The sequence below is a fragment of the Helianthus annuus genome, chromosome 11 (assembly GCF_002127325.2).
Source record: "Helianthus annuus cultivar XRQ/B chromosome 11, HanXRQr2.0-SUNRISE, whole genome shotgun sequence".
Lineage (NCBI taxonomy): Eukaryota > Viridiplantae > Streptophyta > Magnoliopsida > Asterales > Asteraceae > Helianthus > Helianthus annuus.
The window spans coordinates 169,174,553-169,199,490 of NC_035443.2; the positions used below are offsets into that span (position 1 = coordinate 169,174,553).

Consider the following 24,938-nt stretch of genomic DNA (forward strand, 5'->3'; position numbering starts at 1 on the left):
TTTTTTACCAATACCGACCTTCCATACAAGGTACAATCTTCAGTTTTTTACGGTAACGGTAGTTCAGTACTATGTGATACAATACCAGTTCGGTCCGACACAGGTACTGATCATATTCCTTATAATATGTATAACATACTTCAATCATATGTCTTTTGATGTAATATTACATCTTTTTTGCCACAAAGACAACTGGTTGTACCAAACATTCTAAATGACTAGGGCTAATCCTGCAAAATTACAAATCTTTATGCTTTTACAGGTAATAACACTTTCATTTTCTCCAATAATTATAACAACATAGTTTCATTCTATCTTTTTTTTTACCAAATTAGCAGCATAATTTATATTTACCACATGTGAAAGTATGCTGCTATTATTGGTAAGATTGTGAAAGTATGGTACTACATAAAGAACTATCCTAATAAACTACCAGATTTAACCAACATATGCCATTGTGATTCCTGGAATAGATAATTGATAATTACGCAGGGTCGGGTGGTCACTCATCCAAGCCAGAGACTCCGGACTTCCTAAGCCGACAAACTCTTTTGCGATGACTCCTCCCTTGTTTATGTTGTCCCCACTCGTATGCCCCTCTAAGCACCTTATTTCCACACGCCTACAAGTAGAAGCAGTTATAAATTATCAATTGCAAATCGCCACCAAAATTTAAAAAAAAAAATACTTCATTCTGATACTGATCCATGAGTTCATTAGGGTTATGTTTTATATCAAATGAATCAAGAGGGTATAACACGACCCAAGGTAAACAAGTTAAAACGGTTATAAAAACAAAAACCTACTAAGATCATTCACATCAGCTTCTCTATCTCCATCCACAAAAATACACTAAAAACCACTACATCTTCTCTCTCCTTTTCAATTAAATAATATTTTTTTATACATTGATCATTATTTTCTCTCTCCTCTACTCACAACCACTTTCAACTAATATTAAAAAGAAACGCGGGGGAACAATGTCTTCCCAACAGTGTAACTTTTTCTCTCTCCTCCACTCAAAACCACGTCCAAAAATATGCAGAACTCAATCACAAATATATGCAGAACCTGCTGTGAATGCTCTAAATCACTTTATTCAAGAAGGTTGAACTTTTTTTATCAAAAGAAAGATATTTAATGTCATATTCGGCACACAAACTAGTTATGAGAAAAAAGTAAAAGTATTGGAAAAGAAACCCATCTGATTCGCCATTTACAAGCATGTAGTTGAAAAAACTTTTCACGTTCAAAGTTGAAGGAATGGGAGGTGGTTACGGTTTATAAACAGTACACTAAATATATTATAAAACAAGTAACACAGTGGCATGGAACTAACCTTGCATATGTGTTGTGTCCATAAATCCCTTTCCATCAATTTTAATCCATTAATACCATTTCTTGCATCAATATCACACTTCATATCTTTTTCAAGATGAAATTTGATTATTTGGGTTGATGGATTAACCACATTTGCAGTCCATGACTCTTCGGAGAAACCTGATAATTAAAAATAAAATGAATATATTGAAGTTGACATTCGTACGCTGAATAAATTACACAGTGTGTCCATATTATAGATTAAGAAACGAGTCGTTACTTTTTCACTTAAATTATAATGATACCATAGACTACTTTTTAAAAAGGATATGAGAAAAAGACATACATGAGAGACATTCCGTTGCATCAACATAATGTATGTTCCACCCAAACAATGTCTGCAGCCGATTAAGCCTTCTTTTCTGGAAAACAACATAATAGGTCTAAATTATAGACAACTAGTAAATTTCTCCCGCACGTTGCGGCAGCGTCGAAACGTAAAGTAACATGAATTTATACAGACTAATGAAAACGTGTTATATTTGACCCGACTCGTTTCCGAACAAAATTTACGTCAAAATGTAAATCAAGTGAAAACGTACATAAAAATAAGTACGAAAACGTTTCATATTTGACCGGACTTATTACCTAAAAAATTACGTCGAAACGTAAGAAAATAGTGTATTTTTTTATTTAAAGGATGGTATCGCGTTGCGGCAACGTCGAAACGTAAAGTAACTCGAATTTATACCGTCCAAAGAAAACGTCTTATATGTGACCCAATCCGTTTCTGAACAGCATTTACCTAAAAACGTAGATCAACTGAAAACGTACATAAATACATGCACGAAAACGTATTATATTTGACCCAACAAAATTTAACTTAAATTTATACCGACACGTACCTATATAAAAATAAGCACTTAAAACTCGAGGGGTCAAAATGACATTTTATAAAGTTTCTAGAAAGTTAAGGGAGTGTGGTTTAAAAACTAAAAGTTAAGGGTTAAAGTAAAAAAGAGAAAAAAAAAACAAAAAACAAAAAGAAAAAGTTATTGTAGCGTCAATGTGACGGACGCTACAGTAACCCCACCTTGTATTTTAATAATATTTATATTTATAATGATCACAAGAGTAGGACAAAATATGTAAATCATCTGAATCTAAAAAATCTATAGTGCTATGCCTAACAATAATAATAATAATAACAGTAATAAATCACAATTAATAAAAAAGGATGGTTGAAATGTTATTCACCTGACGACGAACGAGCCTTCTGGTATTCAGTTTAACTTTGTCAATAGCATCTTGTAGAAGTTGTTTCAGTGGATTCTTAATAGACGTATTCAAAATCGTGTTCATATTTTCTTTCAATGTCTCAACAGATGTAACCGTCAACCCTTGAGAAAGATAAACTCGTAAAAAATCCTCAAACTCCCTGACACCAATGGCTTGCCGTAAACCTCGAGTGTAAACAGCATCAGGGTTAAAAATGTCATAAACTTCCTGAAGTAAACCGGTATTGATCATCTGGTCCACCCGTTGATCCACGTATTTGTCTATAACGGGGAGAGAAGCGTCCACGCATATGAAACAACAGTCGTATCGCAAATTATCAGCATCTCCCCAGTTCTGCTCAACCGCATGTGAGATTACAATTACTTGTATATGTATAGGTCACGTTTTAAAGAGTAAAGTACACGGATGGTCCTTGTGGTTTACCAAAATTTTGGATTTAGTCCCTAGTTTTTTTACAAGTACATGGATGGTCCCTGTGGTTTGCCATCTGTAACGTATTTAGTCCCCATCTTTTGCTAAAAGTACACAGTGTCCCTGTGATTTGCACTTTGTAACGCAAAGTGCATACCACAAGGACCATCCACGTACTTTTGGCAAAAGTTGGGGACTAAATGTGTTACAAAGTGCAAACCACAGGGACCATCCGTGTACTTTAAAAAAGCTAGGACTAAATCCAAATTTTTGGTTAGCCACAGGGACCGTCCGTGTACATTACTCGATTATGTTTCAGAGGAACATGCAGTACCAACCTCCATAGTTTTTTCCTGAAGATATTTGCTAGGAAGAACACCAGACGAAGTATATAAATGAAGGTATTGACTTATCTGCAGAACATAATTAACAATTAGCGTGTATGCCTCAAGAACGAGTGAGTAAAAATACTAGAACATTTTTAAAAAATTATCCGGTTACCTTTCTATGGTCGTTTGGATGAATTCTATTTGCAGCAACGGGATCAATAGCCTTGAGACTTTCGTAACTACGACTAAAATTTTCTTGCTCCGACACAAGTTGAATATGTGGTTCTTTATCTCCTGTTCACAAAAAAAAGGTGTTCAGTCAATTTATGTCTACCTGTTAAAAGTAAGCACACGAAGTTTTGGTCAAAAATGGCGTTGACGTTACTTTCATCTAAGCAGCTGTCATCTGTATCTCCAAATGATTCGTCTAAAAGGAATCGGCTCACAAGTGCCTGAAACAGCAAGAAGAGACAATATTACAAGTTACACTAAAATTTAAGATCGAGAAGAATCTAAATCATACAAACCCATAAAATGAAGTCCAATAATAAGTATTAATAACAAATACCATTTACCTGAATATAGTAATTTGTGCCTCCAACAATTACTGGTAAGTGATTCCTGGATGTTATATCACTGATAAGCTGAAAATCATTTAAGAATGTTTTTATTATACAAACAAAGAATGTTGTATTGTATCTACGCGCTTTATGTGTATATACAGGGGAGAAGAACTCACAGGAATTGCGTAATCCCGAAAATCCTTGGCAGTGAACTCAACCATAGGGCTGATTGTACCCAACAGATGGTGTGGCACTCCTGCATAGACATAGAATCCCGAAATGAATAACAGCTCATTTAGGCGATAACAAAACGATGTGTGTCAGTTTAATAGATAGGGATCTTTCTAGTTCAATCAGTTAGTTAGCTTAAAAGAAAAGGTGCATAGGTCAGTTAGTAAGTCAATCAGTCAACTATGTCAGATTAAGTTTAACAGATTATGTATAACACAAATGGAATCATTTAGAATTGATAACAAACCTATTCCATTTTATCTCCTCCTTGTTAGTGTGGATTTTACGAGTTAAACCATGTCACTGACCACTGATGACTGATCATCAGTAGGGGTGCTAACGAGTCGTGTTCGTCAGTCCAATCTGAAGACAATCCGAACCCCCGATAACCGTGTTAGACAGATGAACCCGAACACGACAAGAAAATTTGCCCGTTTGACCCAAAAAAGATTATAAATTTGTTTTTTCGCATATTAATACTCTATAAGTTTACATTTTTACAACAAAGGTATATAAAACAATTACATTTTATTTTAATTATAAGTATATGTCCAATGCTCTTTTAAGTTTTAGTTGACCCGCACCTGACCCGTTTAGTTGAACCGGTACACGGGTCCAACCTGAAACATCAAAGTGTACTCAGATATCAATCAAACCTTTCTGATCGTGAATTGGAACTTTATTGGTGAGAACATCCAGTCCTTCATACACCTGAATGAAACACACATAACAAATTACGTAACGCGATACATAAACTTGTGAATTTGTGATGTGCAAACCTGCATAGAATCGGCGTTGATGATTTCAATGGGGAACTGTGAAGCTAGGTCAATTGCGAGGCGTGATTTTCCGGAACCAGTTGCTCCCATTATCACCACTACCTTTGGCTTTGAATTTGACATTTTAGGGTTTTGTTCTTCATTAGGGTTTATGAGACTGTCACCCTCCATCTCTAATGCGGTTGCCGGAGATTGATTGAAAGAATAAAAAGTGGTAATAATAATAAAGTTCAAAAAAGGCACTTAAGTTTAACTTTATTACATGGAAGTTCCTACACTTTTCAATTTTATCTTCCTTGCCCTTGGATTAGATTCTATTATTCATTAAGGTGCATCAAATTACTCTGAACAATTGCTTCATTCAATGTTTAACTTTAGAGTAAATTGCCAAAATCGTGAGGTTTGGACATGTTTGCTATTTTCATCCAAAACAACTTTTTTGTCCCATATAGTCCTTCATTTTTAGGTTTTTTTTGTCATTTCCATCCAAATGTCTGACTTTTTTGCTAAATTCGTCCCGGATATTTGGGATTTTTTGCCATTTGCCATGTTTCATCCAAACCTCAGGGACGATTTTGGCAATTTACTCTTAACTTTATTGTATACTTGAATCATATGTTTTTCCATATATAAGTTAATGTAACACTAAGGTAGCGTTTGTTTTGTGGAATGTTAATGAAATTTAAATTAAAGTTTGCTCAGGAGTTGAAATTGGTTTGAAATTTAGCTGTATTTGTTTCACATAATTGAATGGGATCTGGATGTAATTGGAATGTGGATTCCCTTCCTTATATAGTTGTTCAATTGCCATTCATTTGTTTCTCGTAACCAACAAAACAAGAAATGGAATCAACATTCAAATTCCATCAAAATTTCATTTTATTTTGTTAAACAAAAGCTACCTAAATCGTTTGCACATAATTTTTTTATATATCACGTGACATCGGTATATGGACTCGTTTAGAAAGTGATCCTAACCTTGATCATTAGTATGTGGAAAATGTGAGTAGTTTTATTGTACGACTTCCTTAATCATTTTGTTACTTACAAATGGTATATGCTAAACCTAAACGGTTACAAAATTTGAGTAACATTTGGCATTTCACATTCTTATACCACCAACACATTTACGTCCTCGTGCAATGTTGCACATCAGTGCAACACCAAATAATGGCTCCATTGTGGCTTTTTGATGAATAGAAACTTATAAACATTGATCTCATCGTGTAACGAACTTTCATCACTTCCTGGATAGTTTATGCTCAAGACCCTTTGCTTGAGTAGGTTCATTACTCATTATGTTGATAAGATATTCCTTTTACGTCCCATGCTAGTTGTACTTTACCACAATTACTTTTCTCTATGCTGGTCATGTGGGCAGCTTCACCATCGTAGAAATTAACTATGTTAAACTTGCGACTTCCACAACCAATATGAACCGGTCGGTTGAGTTTTCTCCCTTAGATTGGAAATCAGCTTGAGTAGAGCACATGTATATCTTTGCAGCTTCGTGTTACCATAACACTCTCGGGAACAAGGATCCATGTTCTTTAGCTTTATGGTTGTCTCCGAACAAAGTCACGTTAAGACTTGACTTTGGTTGCGAGTTGTGGCCATCTTTAGCTTCTATCACAAGTGCTTTCCCCACAACCAAACCAAATAGGTTTCATTTCGATCTTCTCCCTTTGGGATCACAAGCTATCCGAAGACTTGAACCACTTTGATAATATTTGACACATGGCCTTCTACTAAGACCTACAACGCCCTCTATTGCATGACAATCTCCTGATTCATTCTACTTACTTATACGAGTCACTGGCTTCATCATGCTATAGACTTATAAAGGTAACTGACCCCACCTTCTAACCAATAATACACTAAAATAGCAAGCACTTCTGTTACATGACTCTTCTTTATTGTTAATCACATAAAAATACCGTAAGACTAGCTAGTAAACCATTGTAGTTCATCACAATTTAAAAAGACGAGAATTATATTATATGGTACATCATAACGCAATACCAAAAGTTACAAAATGTGAAATCACAGGGACCAAAAGTTCTAACATGCCAAAAGATACTTGACTACCATCTTCGAACCAAAATCCTCACATCCGCCATTGTTACACAGCAACAAAGCTCTCAACAGCTATGGAAAACCTTCATCAATGACGACTTTAACCTTCACTACTTAAAAACCTTACTAATATTCATCTGAAAATCCGGTTTCGTTCACCGATAAGCGATAACATGCGGTCAAAAGATCGAATTTCATACTTCTACGATGGTATATTTCTCGTTTTTCATTTTTTTCATCCGTATATGTGCATATCGATGTTGAGACAGTACTTTTGCGATATTTGATTTAGTTATACTGTATCGTTTTAGTTTTGTTTTTGCTTGATGATATGAAACCCTAGAACTTTATGTACCGTTGACTGTTGAGATAGCTGTATGTTTTAAAAGGAAGAATGAATGAAACAGTTTATGTTTCGTATGCTAGATGTGATTGTTTGGCTAAAAGTGGTTATAAAAGTGAGAATTGATTGTGAAAATTTAGGTGTTTGGCTTTTGATCATCAAACCCTAGAACTTTGTGTGTTGTTGACATTTGAGGTCAATGGCGAAGCTTGAGATTTCCGAACGTGGGGTCGAATACGTATATACCCAAAATTTTCTATACGGAAACTAAATACTATCCACTACATAAGACCGGGGGGTCGAATACGTATATGCCAAAAAATTTCTATACGAAAACTACATACTCTTCACTAATGAGCGAAACGTTTGGGGGGGGGGGGGGGTCGGCCGCCCCCTCCCGCCCAGTAGAAGCTGCACCCCTGGTTGAGGTATCTGTATGTTTTCAAAGGAAACATGGATGAATTAGTTTACATTTCGTATATGAGATGTGATTGTTTTGCTAAAACTGGTTGTCAAATTGAGAATTGACTGTGAAAATTAGGGTAATCAGCTTTTGATTATCAAACCCTAGAACTTTGTTGACTGTTGGGTGTTGGGTGTTGAGGTAGCTGTATGTTTTAGAAGGAAAAATGAATGAAAATAGTTTACATTTCGTGTAAGAGAGGTGATTGTTTGAGTAGAATTGGTCAATTGGTTTTCAATCAATTGTGAAAATTAGGGTGATCGACTTTTGCAGGAGACGTTGGTAATGTTTACTTTGGACCAAACCATCCAATGAAGCCGCATCGGTTATGTATGACTCATCATTTGGTGCTCTCGTATGATCTTCACAAAAAGATGGAAATTTATGTTAGTTTTACTTTTATGGTCTTTTACTTGGTTTTTGGTTATGAAGTTGATGTGCTCTGTTGATAGTATATAATATAATGTGTGATTTTTAATTCAGAGGCCTCACAAGGCATATCCGGTTGAGCTAGCACAGTTTCACTCGGCTGATTATGTGGAGTTCTTGCAGCGGATAAACCCCGACACACAACATTTGTTTCCAGAAGAAATGGCAAAGTGTAAGAAACTTGTTTGGTGATACAAAGAGTAAAATGTCATTTTCGTCCCTTAGGTTTGGCCAGTTTTGCGACTTTCGTCCAAAGGTTTGTTTTTCCGCATCTGGATCCAAAAGGTATGAAGTCTTGCGGTTTTCATCCGGCTCCTTAACTCCATTCATTTTTCTTTCTTAAGTCAGGGGTATTTTCGTCTTTTTACCTACTTGTTTTTGTTTAGTAAGGGTATTTTGAATACTTGTACATTATGCTAAATGCTTGTACATGAAGTGAAAAAGACCGAATTGCTCTTTAAGTTAACAAAAATGACAGAAATACCCCTAACTTAATGGAGAACAATGGATGGAGTTAACGAGCTGGATGAAAATGACAAAGTTTCAAACCTTTTAAGTCTAGATGCGGAAAAACAAACTTTTAGACGAAAGTCGCAAAACTGGCCAAACCTCAGGGACGAAAATGGAATTTTACTCTTATACAAATTAGATATTTCTTAATGCGTGATTTAAAGGGCGTTCAGTGTTGTTTTTTTTACTGTTACGTATATCTAAAATCTAACACATAATTTATACGTAGTTAAACTTGGAGAAGATTGCCCCGTCTTTGATGACATGTTTGAATTTTGCCAAATATATGCTGGTGGAACAATCGGTAAGCTTCATGTTAACGAGAATTACATTCAAACTTCTAGTTTTATGCGTACATTGTATTTAACTATTAATGCTTGCTAGCAGACGCTGCACGAAGATTAAATAATCAGCTTTGTGACATTGCCATAAATTGGGCCGGGGGATTACATCATGCTAAAAAGTGTGAAGCATCGGGATTTTGTTACATCAATGATTTAGTGTTGGGCATTTTGGAGCTTCTAAAGTATCACGCACGTGTTCTGTATATTGATATCGATGTGCATCATGGTGATGGTGTAGAAGAAGCATTTTACTTCACCGACAGGTAACAACAATCTCGTATTCTGTAATTTTATTGAAGGTAAGATATGTATGGTAGATTCATTTAGCGTTGATCAAAATTTGAACTGAAAAACTTTGATAAGTTGCTTCAGCTAGTATTCTTTGACCCTTTTTTCGTTTTCAAACAATGTATGTAGAGCATATTTTTAGAGTAAAATGTCATTTTTATCCCCGAGGTTTGGCCAGTTTTGCGAATTTCGTCCAAAGGTTTGTTTTTTTGCATCTGGATCCAAAAGGTTTAAAATCTTGCCATTTCCATCCGGCTCGTTAACTTCATCCATTTTTCTCCGTTAAGTCATGGATACTTCTGTCTTTGTTGTTAACTTAAAGGGCAATTTGGTCTTTTTCAAGGGTATTTGGTCTTTTTACATAAAGTAAAAAACCTGACTTAGCAGAGAAAAATGGGTGGAGTTAACGAGCCTGATGGGAATCTGCTATGAGAGGGAATTATAGGTATTCTTAAGGGGCTAAAGTGTAATATGGGGGTAGTATAAGTAATAGAGAATAAGGCGTGTTAGAGATAGGATTGAGTTTGTTAGATCGATTAGGGCTCCTGCGTTTGTGCAGTGAGAGAGGGCGTAGCCCTGGGATCACTTCGGTGATTGCTTATCTTCAATTTGTATTTCAATTCCAATCTATATTCCTATTAATCAGAATCTGATCTCTATCAGAGCCAGATGAAAATGGCAAGATTTCAAACCTGGTCAAACCTTAGGGACGTAAATGGCATTTTACTCATAAATTTAATTGGGATATTTTACAAACATATTTGAAATTCAGGTGACTGGCCAGTATGCTATGTAATTACTGTTAAACGTTTTTTGCACTCGTTCTGACTATATTATGCGCTAAATTTTTAGGGTGATGACTGTAAGTTTTCACAAGTACGGAAATCTGTTCTTTCCCGGATCAGGTGATGTAAAGGTATCCTACGGTCTACACTTCTGACTCTTATAAAGCCCGTGTTAGAATGATACTCATGTATCTATTTGATAATTTTGATTCTGTAGGAAATTGGGGAGCGAGAAGGAAAGTTCTATGCAATTAACGTTCCTTTAAAGGATGGCATAGATGACAGCAGCTTTACACGTTTGTTTAAAACAGTATGTTTTAAAGCTCGATATCTTTTATATATATATTTATGGTGTGGGGGCTGGTTTTTATAATTTTATTCATCTTTTCATTTTGTAGATAATTTCAAAGGTTGTTGAAACATATCAACCGGGTGTGATCGTTCTCCAGTGTGGAGCAGATTCGCTCGCTGGGGACCGCTTAGGCTGCTTCAACCTCTCTATAGACGGTGCGCTAGTCTTGTTGTAATCAAAACCTGCTCGGTTATCGTAGTTATTATTGAGTGATGTTGTAATACTTGTTTTCTGTTGCTTCTGAATATCTTACAGGACATGCTGAATGTGTTAGGATTGTAAAAAAATTTGGTTTGCCTCTGCTGGTAAGTCTATTTCAGTATTTTTAAATAAATTTTGTTTGTATTATTAATTTTGTGTATTAGAAACTAATATCGAAGGTTTTTGTGCAGGTAACTGGAGGTGGAGGATATACCAAAGAGAACGTTGCTCGGTGCTGGACTGTTGAAACAGGAGTGCTTTTAGATACAGAGCTTCCTGATGGTATATACTTTTTTCATAATTTTTTTCAAAAAATTCATATATTTACTCAAATTTGATCATTAAAACCATATTGCTTAGTTATTATATATATTTACCTTAAAAATGTGTGAACAATGCAGAGATCCCGGATAATGATTATATCAAGTATTTCGCTCCGGAGTGTTCGTTAAGGATTCCAACTGCTCATATCGTATGTCATTTCCTGTATTTTCTTTCTTTTTCTTCTTTTTATCATTTTGGTTCAAACAAGTTTAAAGCAGCTAAAAGTATATTTTGTTTTAATGCATACATACAACCTTCAAACGCGCTTTATTAAAAAAAATTATAATAACAAAGTTGTTGTGATATTGTTTTAGTATTATCACATACAACCTTCAAAATCACTTTTACCAATCTTTACAAAAAGATTACCTGCGTTGATTCGTTGCATTAATCTCGTATCGTAATTATATTTTTGTTGGTTTGACAGGAAAATTTTAATAGCAAATCATACCTAGGAACTATAAAGATGCAAGTTCTAGAAAATCTTCGATGCATTCAACATGCTCCAAGCGTACAGATGCAAGAGGTAATTAACGGAAATTTTAATGTTGACTGAATAGTTGACTGTTCTTCTTCAGCGGTGTCCCAACCCAAACAATGTGAATTTTTTATGTGGATTAACGGTAAAGATTGAATTAAATCTGTTCTTGTTTCTCTAAATATTGCAGGTTCCACCTGATTTCTATATTCCTGATTTTGACGAAGATGAGAAGAACCCTGATGAACGAATCGATCGTAAGTACAAAACCCCCCCTAAACAGCAATACTTGTGTTGTTTATTGGAGAGATCAAAACGGGTTCGGATCAGTAGGCATGTAAATGAACGTGTTCGTTCGTTCATTTAACTTTAACCGAACACAAACACGTACACCTTCACGAACATACAATCGAACACATTTTTTTTGTTCATGTTCATTCATTACAAATGGGTGTGTTCGTTTACGTTCGTTTAAAACCTAAATGAACAGTTGGCGAACGTGCATGAACATAAATGAATGAACAAAACATGTGTTTATGTTTGCTCGTTTAATTAAATGAACAAAAAAATGCGTTCATGTTTGTTCGTTTATTTAATAAACGAACATAAAAGAACTTTCCACTGAACAACTTCATGAACGATCGGTTCATTTACATGCCTACGGATCAGAATGAGTAAAACTGAAACGGGCTGGGTTGCCCTGATCATATGAAGTTTTTTTGTCTTATCATTTAGAGTTAATTGCTCGGATGGTCCCTGTGGTTTCATGTTTTTTCACGTTTAGTCCCCACCTTTTGGAAATAGCAGGTATGCTCCCTATGGTTTGTTATTTTGTTACTCGGATAGTCCCCTGACATTTACTCAGGGGACTATCCGAGTAACAAAATGACAAACCATAGGGAGCATACATGCTATTTCCAAACTAACTGACATATACTCAGGGACTATCCGAGTAACAAAATAACAAACCATAGGGAGCATACCTGCAATTTTCAAAAGTTGGGGACTAAATGTGAAAAAACATGAAACCACAGGGACCATCCGGGCAATTAACTCTATCATTTATTGACTTTTATAAAGAGTTGATATTTTATTTATCATCACAAAAACTACATTAGTGCAATAATAATCTAATTTATTTTAATAAAATATTTTACAAGGTTGTATACATTTTGAAAGTATATTTTGGTGACTTCCACCCCGTTCCGTTACAGGTTAAGTTTCCTGATTTTACCCATTAACCCGTTAAGTGTTAAACTACAATCCAAACTGGGCCAAGTTACCCATAATTCATATAGTTGCTTTTCATTCTCACAGAGCATACACGGGACAAACAAGTTCAACGTGATGATGAATACTACGAAGGAGACAACGACAACGATCATAACATGGATGATGTTTAGAACTCGCATTGACGGTCATAACAATGATTGACCTTTGCATATTGTTTTAGGGCTACATACTAGATGTTAGAAAATTAGGGTTCATTTGAACCGGGTTGAAATTACAATGTAGCTAACAACAAAAGCTGTAATTTATGTTGTTTTTGGATAGCTGTATATAAGTTGTACTTGTATGCAGATTTCTTGTCATGTGTGGATGACTTGCACAAGTGTCAAACTGATAAAGAAAGAGATGACCAACTTCCTTTTTTGTGTTTTTGTTTTTTTTTTTTGTTTTTTTTGATAGAAAGGAATCCAAAACACAACTAAAGCCTTGAACTAAGAAGGTCTATTTGTTCTAAATTGATGTTATCGTAATACAAAATTAATATATAAAGATGTTGGGTTAATCTTGATTAGTTAGGGATTTAATTAATGTATACCTACTTACTTAATTTTAGGGATTACGTATTTACGTGTCTTGGTCTAGTCGTGATAGATTATAGTCTAGTGACATTTTGGGGGTGGGATAAGGCTTTGGGACTAATAGGTTTTGTGTTCGATTCCTACCAGGTGTTTTTTTCACATTTGTTGGATTTCCTTCTGAATTGGTGTATAGGCATTATGCGTAGTGGAGATGGATATGATCGGGTGGTTTTGCTGGTGGCATGATGATACTCTAGTGGTCCGTCAAAGATCCAAATTTGCCGTTTAAAAAAAAAGATTTGTTAGCTTGGTGATCAAGTAATATTTAGTATAAATAGGGGTTTAGTGTCTTGTAATTTGTTGGTGGTTTAATTATAATAAAAAAAAAAGAGTCGTGAGTGTTCTTAGTATTGCAACTTTATTTAGAGTTCTACACAAGTCATTTTTATCTCCTAAAAAATATAACCTTTTACAAGAGATTGTATCGTTTATATAAGACTTAGGTGCTGTTTGTTTTTTAAGAGGTAAAATGTCTGCAGTTTGTGGACCGCATCTGTAGAAGAAGAGGTGAATCATACCTTTATAATCTGCAATAAGGTTACTTTTTTTTAATGTATACAGACTTCTAAAATAAACTGGTGTTGCTAGACGGTGATGGTGGTAGACGGTGATGGTGGTGGACGGTGGTGGTGGTGGTGGTGATGGATGGTAGTGGGTGGTGGACGGTGGTAGTGATGGACGGTGGACGATAGTGGGTAGTGAACAGTGGTGGTGAACTGTCGTGGTGGTGGTGATGGGCGGTGGTAAGTGGTGGTGTTGAACTCTCTGCAGACCTTAGAAGCCAAGTCTACACCAGGAAGAGCTCGCGCAGACGTTTTTAAATAAAACGTCTTCACAAAAACAAACAGTCTGCGCGTGGTCCGCGCGGCACGGTCAGAAGAGCTTACACAGATGTCATTAGGAAGATTAGTTTAAATTATGACATTTTGGCTGGGTCGTAAGTTCTATTCATTAACCGAAACCATACACGAATTTTAGTCGAGCAAGCTCATGTTGTCAAAATCCGCTCAAACTTTAATAAATCAATTGGCTCGCATGAACAAGCTATGACCCGACGTAACACACAAGCCAAACACATAATAAAAGTAAATTAATTCTAAAATCAAGAACAATGCAAGAAACCTCAAAAGATAACCAGCAGAATCAATAGCAAGTTTGCAACTTGGAAACCTTTCAACCAAATCAGTGTCTCATAAGCAGCTAGGTTTCTGCAGAAGTTTCCAAACACACAGAGAACAGACAATAGGTTTTCTGTAATCTTGCTACGTTGTGAAAGCCATTGATGGTGATGAAAACGAAGATACTTATTGAAGTTTGTATAATTTTTAGGAATAATGGAATTTAATAATCCCAACTTTCACTAGTTGGCCGGCAACGGACCCAACTTCAAAAATAACCACTGGCAGTCCCACCTTTTGACATTTTGTAAAACATTGGACCTTTGCTAACACCGTTATAACTTTGATGACGTGGCAAAAATTTTTAACTGAGATGATTACATGGCTGAATGTGGGCCTGAACTTGAATATGTGGCATTTATAATAACATTTATTTATTTTATATCTTTCCTTGCCTTCATATATAATCCAATTAAACCCTAAAACCTAAAACAAACATAAGATGGAACTCAGCTGCTCATCGTCTTCAACCTCTGGTACCAAGAAAAACCCTAAAAAGTTCAAAGTCGATATAGAAGGAAATGTGTACTGCAATCACGATATCCTAGCCATATCTAGGGTTGCTGGACGAAGAAGTGCTCAAAGTGGGGAAGCATTTTATGGTTGCGCTTTATGGCCGGTAAGTTAGTATGTTAAATTAGGGTTTTTTGGTTCTAGTTTCACGTTTAACTTGGTTATTTATCTTCTGATAGAAACAAGACTGCAAATTTTTCATGTGGAAATCTGACATCAAGGCATTCCGTATTGAACATGGAAGAAATGAACAAGAATTGGAGATTGAGAATCTCAAATTGCAGGAAGAGAACAAGATGTTGAAACAGCAACTTGCAAATAAAAAGTCAACTTGGAAGAATCTGCTCTTTTTGGCCATTGTTGTGATAGGAAGTTGGATAATTCTTAGATAAACATTTGGCAATTGTTAGTATTTTGTGATAGGAAATGGGAATCCCTAGAAATGTATGCAGTGTTTGTATTATGTGGTTGTTGCCTAATGATTTTGTAATGCAACTTATTTTGGTTGTTGCCATTGTATGCAAAGTGTTAGTCGCCTATGTTTTTTGTGGTTGTTCGGAACACATTCAAACCAACATTACAAATGTGCAAACACACTACATGTTGACCATATTTAAACCAACACAAAAGAATGACCAAAACATCCCACTGCATATACACACTACAAGCAACACCTGCAAATGACCAAAACTTAACAAAATTTGACCAAACTCATCACTGACCATACATGTTGACACACAAAAAATGACCAAAACTGGACCAAAGGTAGATAGTAATGCTGCAACATAACAGCTATTAACATTAAAGCCACAGAATGATCCCATAAGTTAGATGTTCACAAGATACATGATGCATCTAGTAGAAGTTGTTCAAAAGAGACACATCAAGATAGTTACAAAGTTAATACATACAAAAGCATGAACATCATAAACATATAAGATTCACTGATCAAACTGTGCAAAATAGCATGACATCTTCAGTAACTAAGCATCCATCCCCTGCAGCCTTCCCCTGCATACCCTTTTTGAACCAGTTGATTGCTGAGATGGTTGGCTTGATTGAACAACGATAACCTTTGACTTTGACTTAGCCCTTTTCCTTTTAGAACCAACAGCAACTTTCACCTTAACAGCTTTCCCCTTTGGCCTACCCCTTGATTGTTTAGGCCCACTTTCCTCTCCATCAGCTGCACCAACCTTAGCCTTACCCTTCGAACTGCACTTCCTTACATTGTGGCCTTTTTCTTTGCAGTGGCTACATGTCATTTGTATCCCATGCTTTGTCAATTTGCCAGGTTTCTTAGGGTCTTCATGTGGAACTGTTTAGTTGACCACTGAGGATTGGACTTGAAAACTTGCAGGAACTCAGTTGCTATAAAGTGAGCAGTCAATTGCCTGATTTTTTAACATATTCCTTTGGCAATTATGCTTATCCTTTACCCTTTTAACCATGTAACAACCCTTGCCCTCATGAAATGAACAGAACAGTTTGAATGGGCACCCAGTCACACAACTGACACCTAATCTACCACCTCTCTTCTTGTTACTAATAGAAATGACCAAGTTTCTACCATTTGACACAGCATACCTTCTCACAGCATCTTTGAAGGCATCCCTAGTGGGGAACCTTATCCCAACTACCCATTTAAAAGTACTCCAATTTGTCTGCTCATTAACAATAGGAACATTTTGTCTATGCTTCTTACCTCTTATGTCATCTTCTTCACTTTCTCCTGGTGTTGGAACATCACCATCGGAATCTTCATAACTGAACTGCTGTATGTTTCTACATGAGAACACTCTGCATCATTCAACTTACATGCTACATCATCATTTTGTTTTAAACATTCAGCAACCAGCTTCTGTTTAGACACAACTTCTTCTTTATTTGCTTTTTTTATTGCAGTAACTGACCCTAACCACTCTTCATCATCTTTGTCAGTCCCATCATCAACCAAATCAGGTTCATAGTTCACATCATCAGAATCAGAATCTTCTGACCTTCCCTCTTCATCCAAACTTTCCTCAGTTGTTACACCATGTGTTGAAGCAGGTGGTTCTGTTTCAATTGGTTCAAGTGTTACAGGGGGCTCAGCAAACCTAACACTCTTGCTTGGTGATGCAATTGGAGATGCAAGTCTGCCTGCAGTAGACTTCCTATAACCACTTATAGGTTTACTAGGGCTCATGCTTAACCTAGAAGAACTGGGCTGTGAACTGGGCTTTATAATGGGCTAGTTATTGGGTTGGGCTTCAGAATTATTGGGCTGGCTACTGGACTGTGCCTGATGGTTTGTTATTGGCCCCATTTGAACATAAACATCAACTAATTCATCATCCGTTACAAACAATGTCATGTCCATGACATCTTTGTCACTAGCTAACCTGCTAAATCTACCATGCTCCATTGCATAAAGATGAAAATCCTTGGAATCGTATGAACCATACTCCATTGCATAGTCTACTAGCTCAAAAAACGACAACTTGTCGACATCTAAGCTTAAAAGTGTGGATTTACCACCAACATACCTCATATTCGGAGTTGCAACTTCGAGTGTCCCACCAGTCCATACGTTGATCTTGATGATTTCTGCCATTGATGATGATCGCTTCTTCGTTTGTTTGATCGATAGTGAGAGAGATTAGGGTTTGTTCTTCGTAGCGAGAGAGAGGATGAAATTAGGGCTTGAATTTTATGTGGTCTGAATGATAGTGAGAGTAGTGAAGTCTTAAGTATTGATTGTAGATATTATTTAGATAGTGTTAATTAATTGTAAATGCCACATTATTAAATTCAGGCCCACATAATCAGTCAACTTGCCATGTAATCATCTCAGTTAAAAATTTTTGCCACATCATCAAAGTTATAACGGTGTTAGCAAACGTCCAATGTTTTACAAAATGTCAAAAGGTGGGACTGCCAGTGGTTATTTTTGAAGTTCGGTCCGTTGCCGGCCAACTAGTGAAAGTTGGGATTATTAAATTCCATTATTCCTAATTTTTATTTATTTTTTAACAGCAAAAATTTTTTGGTTTTAAAACAATTTTATAGACAAAGTACAGATTTAGGTTAATAATATTTTGAGTAAATTACTTTTTGAATCCCTGTGTTTTAGTAGTTTTAACCACTTGAGTCCAAAATCAAAAAGTTTAACGCCCCGAGTCCCTAGCCATTTATTTTATAACGTTTTAAGTCCAATTTTGTTCATTTTATAACGATTTGAGTCCAAAAATTGGACTCAAAAGGTTAAAATTTGGACTCAAAAGGACTCAAATGGTTAAAGAAAATGCTTATAGGGACTCAGGTCGTTAAACTTTTTGATTTTGGACTCAACTAGTTAAAACTACTAAAACACAGAGACTCAAAAAGTAATTTCCCTAAAATTTTGGAAAAGATAGTTGAAAATAATCTTGAAAAGACAAAAAGAAAAGTATCTTGAAAACACTTTAGAAATATGTGCAACCATAATATCTTTAACTAACAAAACTTGGAACCCCAAAAATTTTGCAAAGTCTAGAAAACACCAATAATTTATGACAAAACAAAGCGAAAATACACCAACATAACAAAACGAAAGCATGCTTCTCACACGGTGGCTGAATCACTTAGTCGAACAAACTGAATCCCATGTCCTGAAAAAATAAACAAAAAAAGTAAGCGAATAATCCAAAATAACCGACTAAAATGAATCAAGATCAAAGACAAAGTAAAAGAAGCTTACATCATCAGATTCTTCTTTCTCTTCCACCTTCTCTTCTTTTTTTGTCTCAGCAGCGGCAGCAGCAGGTGCGGCACCGCCACCAGTTGCAGCGGCAACTGCAACACCACCACCACCGGAGGGAACTGAAGCCAGCTTCTCCCTTCCGGAAGCAATTAGTTCTGTGATATCTTTACCTTTGACTTCCTTTAGTAGCAATTCTATTGTATCTTCATCTGCATCAGCTCCAACTGTAGTTTACAACTTAAATGTTACTTCACTCATGTATATTTTGTAAAACTGAACGCTAAATAGATACCAAACAATAAAATTAAGGTTTCAGTTTGTCACCCATAGCTTAAACAAATATCAAAACTAAAATTTGAACAGAAAAAGAAACGTCACTCGTTACAATTAACAGAAACTAAAACAAACGAAATTCTCAAGTAAGTTCAGAAAAAATAAACCTCAAGATCAGTACTAAATAACATGGAGTCATAAAGATCACCCATTTGTGCCAAAAAACAAAAGACAAAAAATCAAATTTTAAGTAGAAAATATTAAGTCCTAAATGAAAACACTCCACAACCATGTCACCATTTATCAAATTTAAGTTCATTAAAAATGCACAAAACAACGCCTAATTCCCAATCCTTATTCAATAACATTCATGTTAATTCAAGATGCTAAATAAGTAATGGGAAATTATAAAAAGCGGGGAAACGAAGAACCACTAATTTTACACGCAAAATATTCAGTAAAAAATCCCTTTTACATAGAAAAAAAATATTGAGTAAACTTCCGTTTTGCTCCCTGTGGTTTGGTCACTTAACGGTTTTGCTCCAAACCTTTAAAAAATAGTCATTTTACTCCCTGATGTTTCAATTTTTTTGCCAGTTTGCTCCCCTCCTCTAACTCCATCCAAATTGTTTGTTTTTCCATTTTGCTCCCCGCAGGGAGCAAACTGGCAACAAAACCAAAACATCAGGGAGTAAAATGGCTATTTTTAAAGGTTTGGGGCAAAACCGTTAAAGTGACCAAACCATAGGGAGCAAAACGGAAGTTTACTCAAAAATATTTTACACAATGTTTTCGAAGCTTTTGCATATAAACAAACACGTGTAGAGGCAGTTCAAATAAAAATATTATAATTTGTTGAATAAAATGCCTTCTTTGGCTGTGTTTTCAAACTTATTTTCAGGTTTTTTTTTATTTAACCATAAATCATATATTTTTAAAAAATAAGAACTAATCAGGTACCAATCAACAAAATTAGGGTTTCACATTGTAACAATTCAAAACTTTACAAACCAATAACACTAACAACCAATTCAAATATACATACACAAACTACAAATAAACTTATAAATCATTAACCATACCTGAACCAAGAATGTTCTTCAAATCATCAGCAGATGGAGACGTGTTACCGCCCAACAGAGCCAACAAATAAGCAGCAACAACCTTCATTCTGATGCATCAAACAACACAAATTTCAATTAAACACATCGTCACAAAATCGTCACTAAAAGTTCAAACAATCATATCGTTTTTTTACACAATGAAAGTGGATCTACTGATTCTAGCAATGGATTGAAGAGGACAATACCTGTAATCTGTTGAAGAAGACGCTCTGTAACGGTTGAAGACGACTGGGTTTTAGCAGTCCGATTGAAACCCTAATTTTATTTATATGAGTGTTTATATAGGTTTGTGACACAAAACTCTGATGTGGGCTACAACCCATTTGTTTTAAATGGGCCGGGTTGTTATAGTTACCTTATGGGCTTATTATATGCTATGAATTTAGAGGTGTACAAAAAAATTGGTCTGGGCCCGATCCCAGAAAAGCTACAAAAACCGGTTCCAGTCGAAACCGATTTGGGTCCGATCCAAAAAAATGGGTTTAACACTCCAAACTGGTTTGAACATGTGTCCAAATTAGTTTGAGTGGGTTGGGGTTTTCAACCTTAAAATCGGTTTATAACCAGAACCGGTTTAGGGCAAATTGATTTGAGTCCAGGGTAAAAAAACCATGAACCGGTTTACAACCCGAGCCGGTTTGGGCCAAAGCCGAGTTTTGTACACCTCTAACTATAATCATATTTTCATATAATTTACTTAACGAGCAATTGTTATAAATTATAAATGATTACATGAAAGTATAACTCGGTAAAAAAAACGTAAAACTAGCCAATCCAATTAAAGAAATGACGCTTAAATTCAACTTGACTTTAAAATTTCACGTTGAAAATTCGACCGAGCTTTCATTTGCAAATTGCAAGCTCAAGCATGATAAGGTGATTAGTATTTTTGAGTTCTAATCAACTTAATTTATCATGATTAATTGACGTGTTTGAGAACCACTAGACACATAATAATTAGATTACTTACATTGATATATAAACACAAATGATAAAAATTATACATTGATATATAAACACAAATGATAAAAATTAATCATTTAAACTTGATCACGGAGATAATCTTTGCATGGTGTTAGTGGCGGATCTAGAAAATTTGTTCTAATGGGTTTCTTTTGATAGATTATCACTAATCTTTTACAAATCATACAAGGCTTTCACTAATTCTCAATTTCTTTTTCCAAACTGACCCACAAAATGTGCCTAAATCCAGTGTGGTGGTGAATAATATTATACATACACATTCAATAAGATATAATATGTACGTAATGTTTTCTAATGTTATGTGCACATCAAGTATCAAGATCAACTACCCTCAGATCATACAAGTCACGCACAAGATTAACAAATATATAACAACTCACAAGGGCTAGATATCACAAATGTGTGATATTAAAATAAATGGAATAACAATATGTGCACAAGCTTAAAGATTGATTGATGTGAGGATAGGGTATATGCTCAATAGGATGTTAAAGAGAGATTAAATATTGATTTGATTTTTTTTGAACGACAAATTTGAATAACTGACGGATCATTGGAGTATCATCGTGTCATCAGCGGAACCACCCGATTATATCCATCTCCACTAGGCAATAATGCCTATACACTAATTCAGGGAGAAATTCAATAAATCTGATGAAAACCCTCTTGTGTAAATCAAACACAGGACCTAATGCTCCCTAAGACCTTATCCCACCTCTAAAATGTCAATAGGCTATAATGTCATAGCATTGATTTGATTTTAAAATTATGTAGTTAGGGGGTGTTTAAGACGCTAACATAGCATGGGCCATTAAACCATAGCACACAATCTTTAGATACATGTACTTGCTTGACTATTCCAGGAATAAATGGCCAAATGTGAACATAAGTACCACTCCATATCGAAAACACCACCCTTTTTGAACTATTTCAGATTTTTAGCCCAATTATATGTATATCCACAACAACAATTACTATTCATATTGGATATAATTTTGATCCTATTAGCCAATAATAATCCATATTAACAATGACATTCTTAACTTCTATTTTTGTTGTTAAGACAATTCAATCATAACACAAAAGTAACTTCGCTTTCATCTAACTCTCACTTATGTCGTTTTTATGTTAGTTCAGAATTGCCTCTAGCATCAAAAATGAATGTTACAAGTGTCATTAATCACACTACCAGTATGAATTATCAGTCAACGAGTTATAGTTTGAATTATTGACCAATGAGCTACAGCTCAACTGGTATTGGATGGGAAGTGAAGATTTAGGCTGAAGGCCACATGTCTCTAGTTCGAATCCAATCCTCACCAGGTTTTACAGCAGTTAGCCTTTGGGCAGCGGATTTTCTCCAGAACTCAAGATGATGAGCTTAAGCTACCCAGCGTTGTCTGTGATCACATGCGTATGAGGTCGGTTTTTGTCATTGGGTTACCTCAGATAACCAGACTTCCGGACTTTTATTTGTTGGCCGTTAAAAAGGTTTGAAATATTAATATTCGGTTTTCCTAATTAACATTATTTTAATTTAATTTAATAGATTCCCCAATGGATAAAAAAATGAAAAGGAATGGATCCCCCCATTTTCAGCCGACTTAAATCTTTTCCAGTTTTGGTTGGAGGGTGAGAACCCAAACAAAACAGTTACATTCATAACCATCTGCTTCTGATTCTTTTCTTCCTTGTTGGGCATCCAAAATTCACCCGTATTTCGCTTGATTTCAAGATCTTTTCATCCAATTTCACATAGGGTTTATCCGCATTTCATATTCTAAACAATCCCCCTCCAAGAACTCGAATGACCCATGAAATCGCAACAATTTCGATCAAAAACTGTCATCATTCAGAGGTTTAATCTTTGTTGGTTAATGGGTCTGAGTTTTCTTCAATCAAATCAACCCAAATTGATCATGAAGTAACATTACATGTTAATGCCCACAACCTGTTCGACGAAATGGCTGACAGAAATGGGGGTTCATTGTATTCAATTGGGTTACTATCTTGGAAATCTTTGATCGCTTTGTTGTCACTCGCGTTAACCGTGTTCGTCTTATCGTGGTCATTACTGTTGAACTCGGGCCGGTATCAATTCATTGATCAAAATTTGTTTCCACATTTGAAACATTATAATCCGCTATTTATAGATCATGATCAACAAGCAAGTTTAAAAGTGTTTATGTATGATTTACCCTCTGAGTTTCATTTCGAGCTGTTGGATTGGAAGCCGGATGGTGACACTCCTTGGCCCGATATCCGTTCAGAAGTACCCGAATACGCCGGTGGGTTAAACGTGCAACATAGCGTAGCGTACTGGCTTACGCTAGACCTTTTAGCCTCAGAATTCGACAATGCAGGTGGTCGATACGCGATTAGAGTTCATAACTCGAGTGAAGCGGATGTTATATTCATACCCTTTTTCTCTTCCATATGTTTTAATCGGTTTTCGAGGCTAAACGCACATAAAAAAACCAACACGAACAAAGAACTGCAAAAGAAGTTAGTTACATACGTAACGGGTCAGCCCGAATGGAAACGGTCGGGTGGGATAGATCACGTAATCGCGGCGCACCATCCGAATAGCTTACTCGACGCGCGAATGCAGCTATGGCCCGCCATGTTCATTCTTTCGGATTTCGGAAGGTACCCACCAACTATAGCAAACATCAACAAAGATGTTATCGCACCTTACAAGCACATCATCAAAAGCTACGTTAACGATTCATCCGGTTTCGATTCCCGCCCGATCCTGCTGTTTTTCCAGGGCGCGATATACAGAAAAGACGGCGGCTTCGTCCGTCAAGAAATCTTTTATCTTTTACAGAAAGAAAAAGACGTTCATTTCGCGTTCGGTAGCGTTAAAAAACAAGGTATTCCTTCGGCGACAAAAGGAATGCAATCGTCGAAATTCTGTCTGAACATAGCGGGTGACACCCCGTCGTCGAATCGGTTGTTTGACGCCATTGCTAGCCACTGTGTTCCTGTGATCATCAGTGATGACATCGAGCTACCCTTTGAGGATGTTATCGATTACTCCGAGTTTTGCATCTTCGTTCGAACGTCGGATGCTTTGAAAGAGAAATTTCTTATAAACTTTATACGAAGAATCGGTAGAGACGAGTGGACGCGAAAATGGGAAAAGTTAAAAGAAGTTGAACACTTTTTCGAGTACCAGTATCCATCCGAGAAGGGTGATGCGGTGCAGATGATATGGCGGTCTGTGGGGAAAAAGGTTCCGGTTATAAAGAGGAGATTACACGCGAGTAGACGGTTTTCGCGGTTTGGAAAACCTGCGAGGAAGGCTAGTTTTCCGTTGCCGAGAAACTTATTGTCTTGATAGAAGAAGAGATTGATGGTAGAAGATAGAATGTACAAGGAAATAGGATTTTTAGATGGAAGTTTGTTCATTAATACATGGATTATCAACAGTTTTGTAATGTAATATGATCTTGCTAGACAATAGTTGTGGGTCAGACCAAATTTGAGTAATGTTGGTAAGGATGTATTTGAATAAGTGTTATCAGAACCGAACCGGATTGAAAATCATCTACATAACCGGTCCGGTTATGTACTACTTGGGACAACTGGACCGGTAGTTGAAGTGATTTTTTCAAATTTTAATTTTATTTATTTTTTGTTCCTTTCAAATCAAAGGAACGAGTACTCTCGAAGCACCCACTGGACCAAACGGAGTACTCCGAAAGTAACCGGAGTCCACCACTAATTCCGGGGAAAACCCGGTA

The 24,938-nt window shown here is 36.0% G+C and overlaps 4 protein-coding genes across 6 annotated transcripts; 2 read left to right on the plus strand and 2 right to left on the minus strand.

Moving 5' to 3' along the window:
• Positions 1-115: 115 nt before the first annotated feature.
• Positions 116-5,161, minus strand: LOC110890947 (tRNA dimethylallyltransferase 2). Its single transcript, XM_022138590.2, has 11 exons — positions 4,933-5,161; positions 4,810-4,864; positions 4,099-4,178; positions 3,935-4,003; positions 3,745-3,811; positions 3,532-3,653; positions 3,369-3,443; positions 2,578-2,952; positions 1,667-1,742; positions 1,340-1,500; positions 116-622 (listed from the first exon to the last, which is right to left on the minus strand). Exons 1-11 carry the CDS (start codon positions 5,101-5,103, stop codon positions 503-505), a joined length of 1,371 nt encoding a protein of 456 aa, XP_021994282.1. The 5' UTR covers positions 5,104-5,161; the 3' UTR covers positions 116-502.
• Positions 5,162-6,958: 1,797 nt separating this feature from the next.
• LOC110890946 (histone deacetylase 9) lies at positions 6,959-13,178 on the plus strand. Of its 3 annotated transcripts, XM_022138588.2 has the most exons (15): positions 6,959-7,218; positions 8,088-8,200; positions 8,298-8,415; positions 8,983-9,057; positions 9,141-9,360; positions 10,238-10,301; positions 10,388-10,480; positions 10,569-10,677; positions 10,778-10,827; positions 10,915-11,005; positions 11,125-11,195; positions 11,475-11,573; positions 11,716-11,782; positions 12,686-12,739; positions 12,843-12,982. In XM_022138588.2, exons 1-14 carry the CDS (start codon positions 7,182-7,184, stop codon positions 12,715-12,717), a joined length of 1,239 nt encoding a protein of 412 aa, XP_021994280.1. In that variant the 5' UTR covers positions 6,959-7,181; the 3' UTR covers positions 12,718-12,739; positions 12,843-12,982. The 3 variants fall into 3 exon arrangements, with proteins under 3 accessions (XP_021994280.1, XP_021994279.1, XP_021994281.1); XM_022138587.2 differs by lacking the exon at positions 12,686-12,739 and having other exon boundaries at positions 12,843-13,178; XM_022138589.2 differs by lacking the exons at positions 8,088-8,200; positions 12,686-12,739 and having other exon boundaries at positions 6,960-7,218; positions 12,843-13,178.
• A 5,337-nt stretch (positions 13,179-18,515) lies between these two features.
• On the minus strand, positions 18,516-20,496 carry LOC110890945 (60S acidic ribosomal protein P2). Its single transcript, XM_022138586.2, has 4 exons — positions 20,391-20,496; positions 20,164-20,252; positions 18,806-19,032; positions 18,516-18,716 (listed from the first exon to the last, which is right to left on the minus strand). Exons 2-4 carry the CDS (start codon positions 20,249-20,251, stop codon positions 18,690-18,692), a joined length of 342 nt encoding a protein of 113 aa, XP_021994278.1. The 5' UTR covers position 20,252; positions 20,391-20,496; the 3' UTR covers positions 18,516-18,689.
• Positions 20,497-22,758: 2,262 nt separating this feature from the next.
• Positions 22,759-24,700, plus strand: LOC110891029 (probable arabinosyltransferase ARAD1). The gene has a single exon (XM_022138693.2). It carries the CDS (start codon positions 23,153-23,155, stop codon positions 24,530-24,532), a length of 1,380 nt encoding a protein of 459 aa, XP_021994385.1. The 5' UTR covers positions 22,759-23,152; the 3' UTR covers positions 24,533-24,700.
• Positions 24,701-24,938: the final 238 nt, after the last annotated feature.

Excerpts from the sequence above, each read along its gene's own strand:
- LOC110891029 (XM_022138693.2), top strand. The coding sequence starts at position 23,153 with ATGGCTGACAGAAATGGGGGTTCATTGTATTCAATTGGGTTACTATCT.
- LOC110890947 (XM_022138590.2), bottom strand. The coding sequence starts at position 5,103 with ATGGAGGGTGACAGTCTCATAAACCCTAATGAAGAACAAAACCCTAAA. Across the intron at positions 4,004-4,098 it reads TTCGGGATTACGCAATTCCT|CTTATCAGTGATATAACATC; the intron begins GTGAGTTCTTCT and ends AATGATTTTCAG. Across the intron at positions 2,953-3,368 it reads TTCAGGAAAAAACTATGGAG|AACTGGGGAGATGCTGATAA; the intron begins GTTGGTACTGCA and ends GCGGTTGAGCAG.
- LOC110890946 (XM_022138587.2), top strand. The coding sequence starts at position 7,182 with ATGCGGTCAAAAGATCGAATTTCATACTTCTACGATG. Across the intron at positions 8,416-8,982 it reads TCCAGAAGAAATGGCAAAGT|TTAAACTTGGAGAAGATTGC; the intron begins GTAAGAAACTTG and ends ATTTATACGTAG. Across the intron at positions 9,361-10,237 it reads GCATTTTACTTCACCGACAG|GGTGATGACTGTAAGTTTTC; the intron begins GTAACAACAATC and ends CTAAATTTTTAG.
- LOC110890945 (XM_022138586.2), bottom strand. The coding sequence starts at position 20,251 with ATGAAGGTTGTTGCTGCTTATTTGTTGGCTCTGTTGGGCGGTAACACG. Across the intron at positions 19,033-20,163 it reads GAAGAACATTCTTGGTTCAG|TTGGAGCTGATGCAGATGAA; the intron begins GTATGGTTAATG and ends TGTAAACTACAG. Across the intron at positions 18,717-18,805 it reads AGAAAGAAGAATCTGATGAT|GACATGGGATTCAGTTTGTT; the intron begins GTAAGCTTCTTT and ends TTATTTTTTCAG.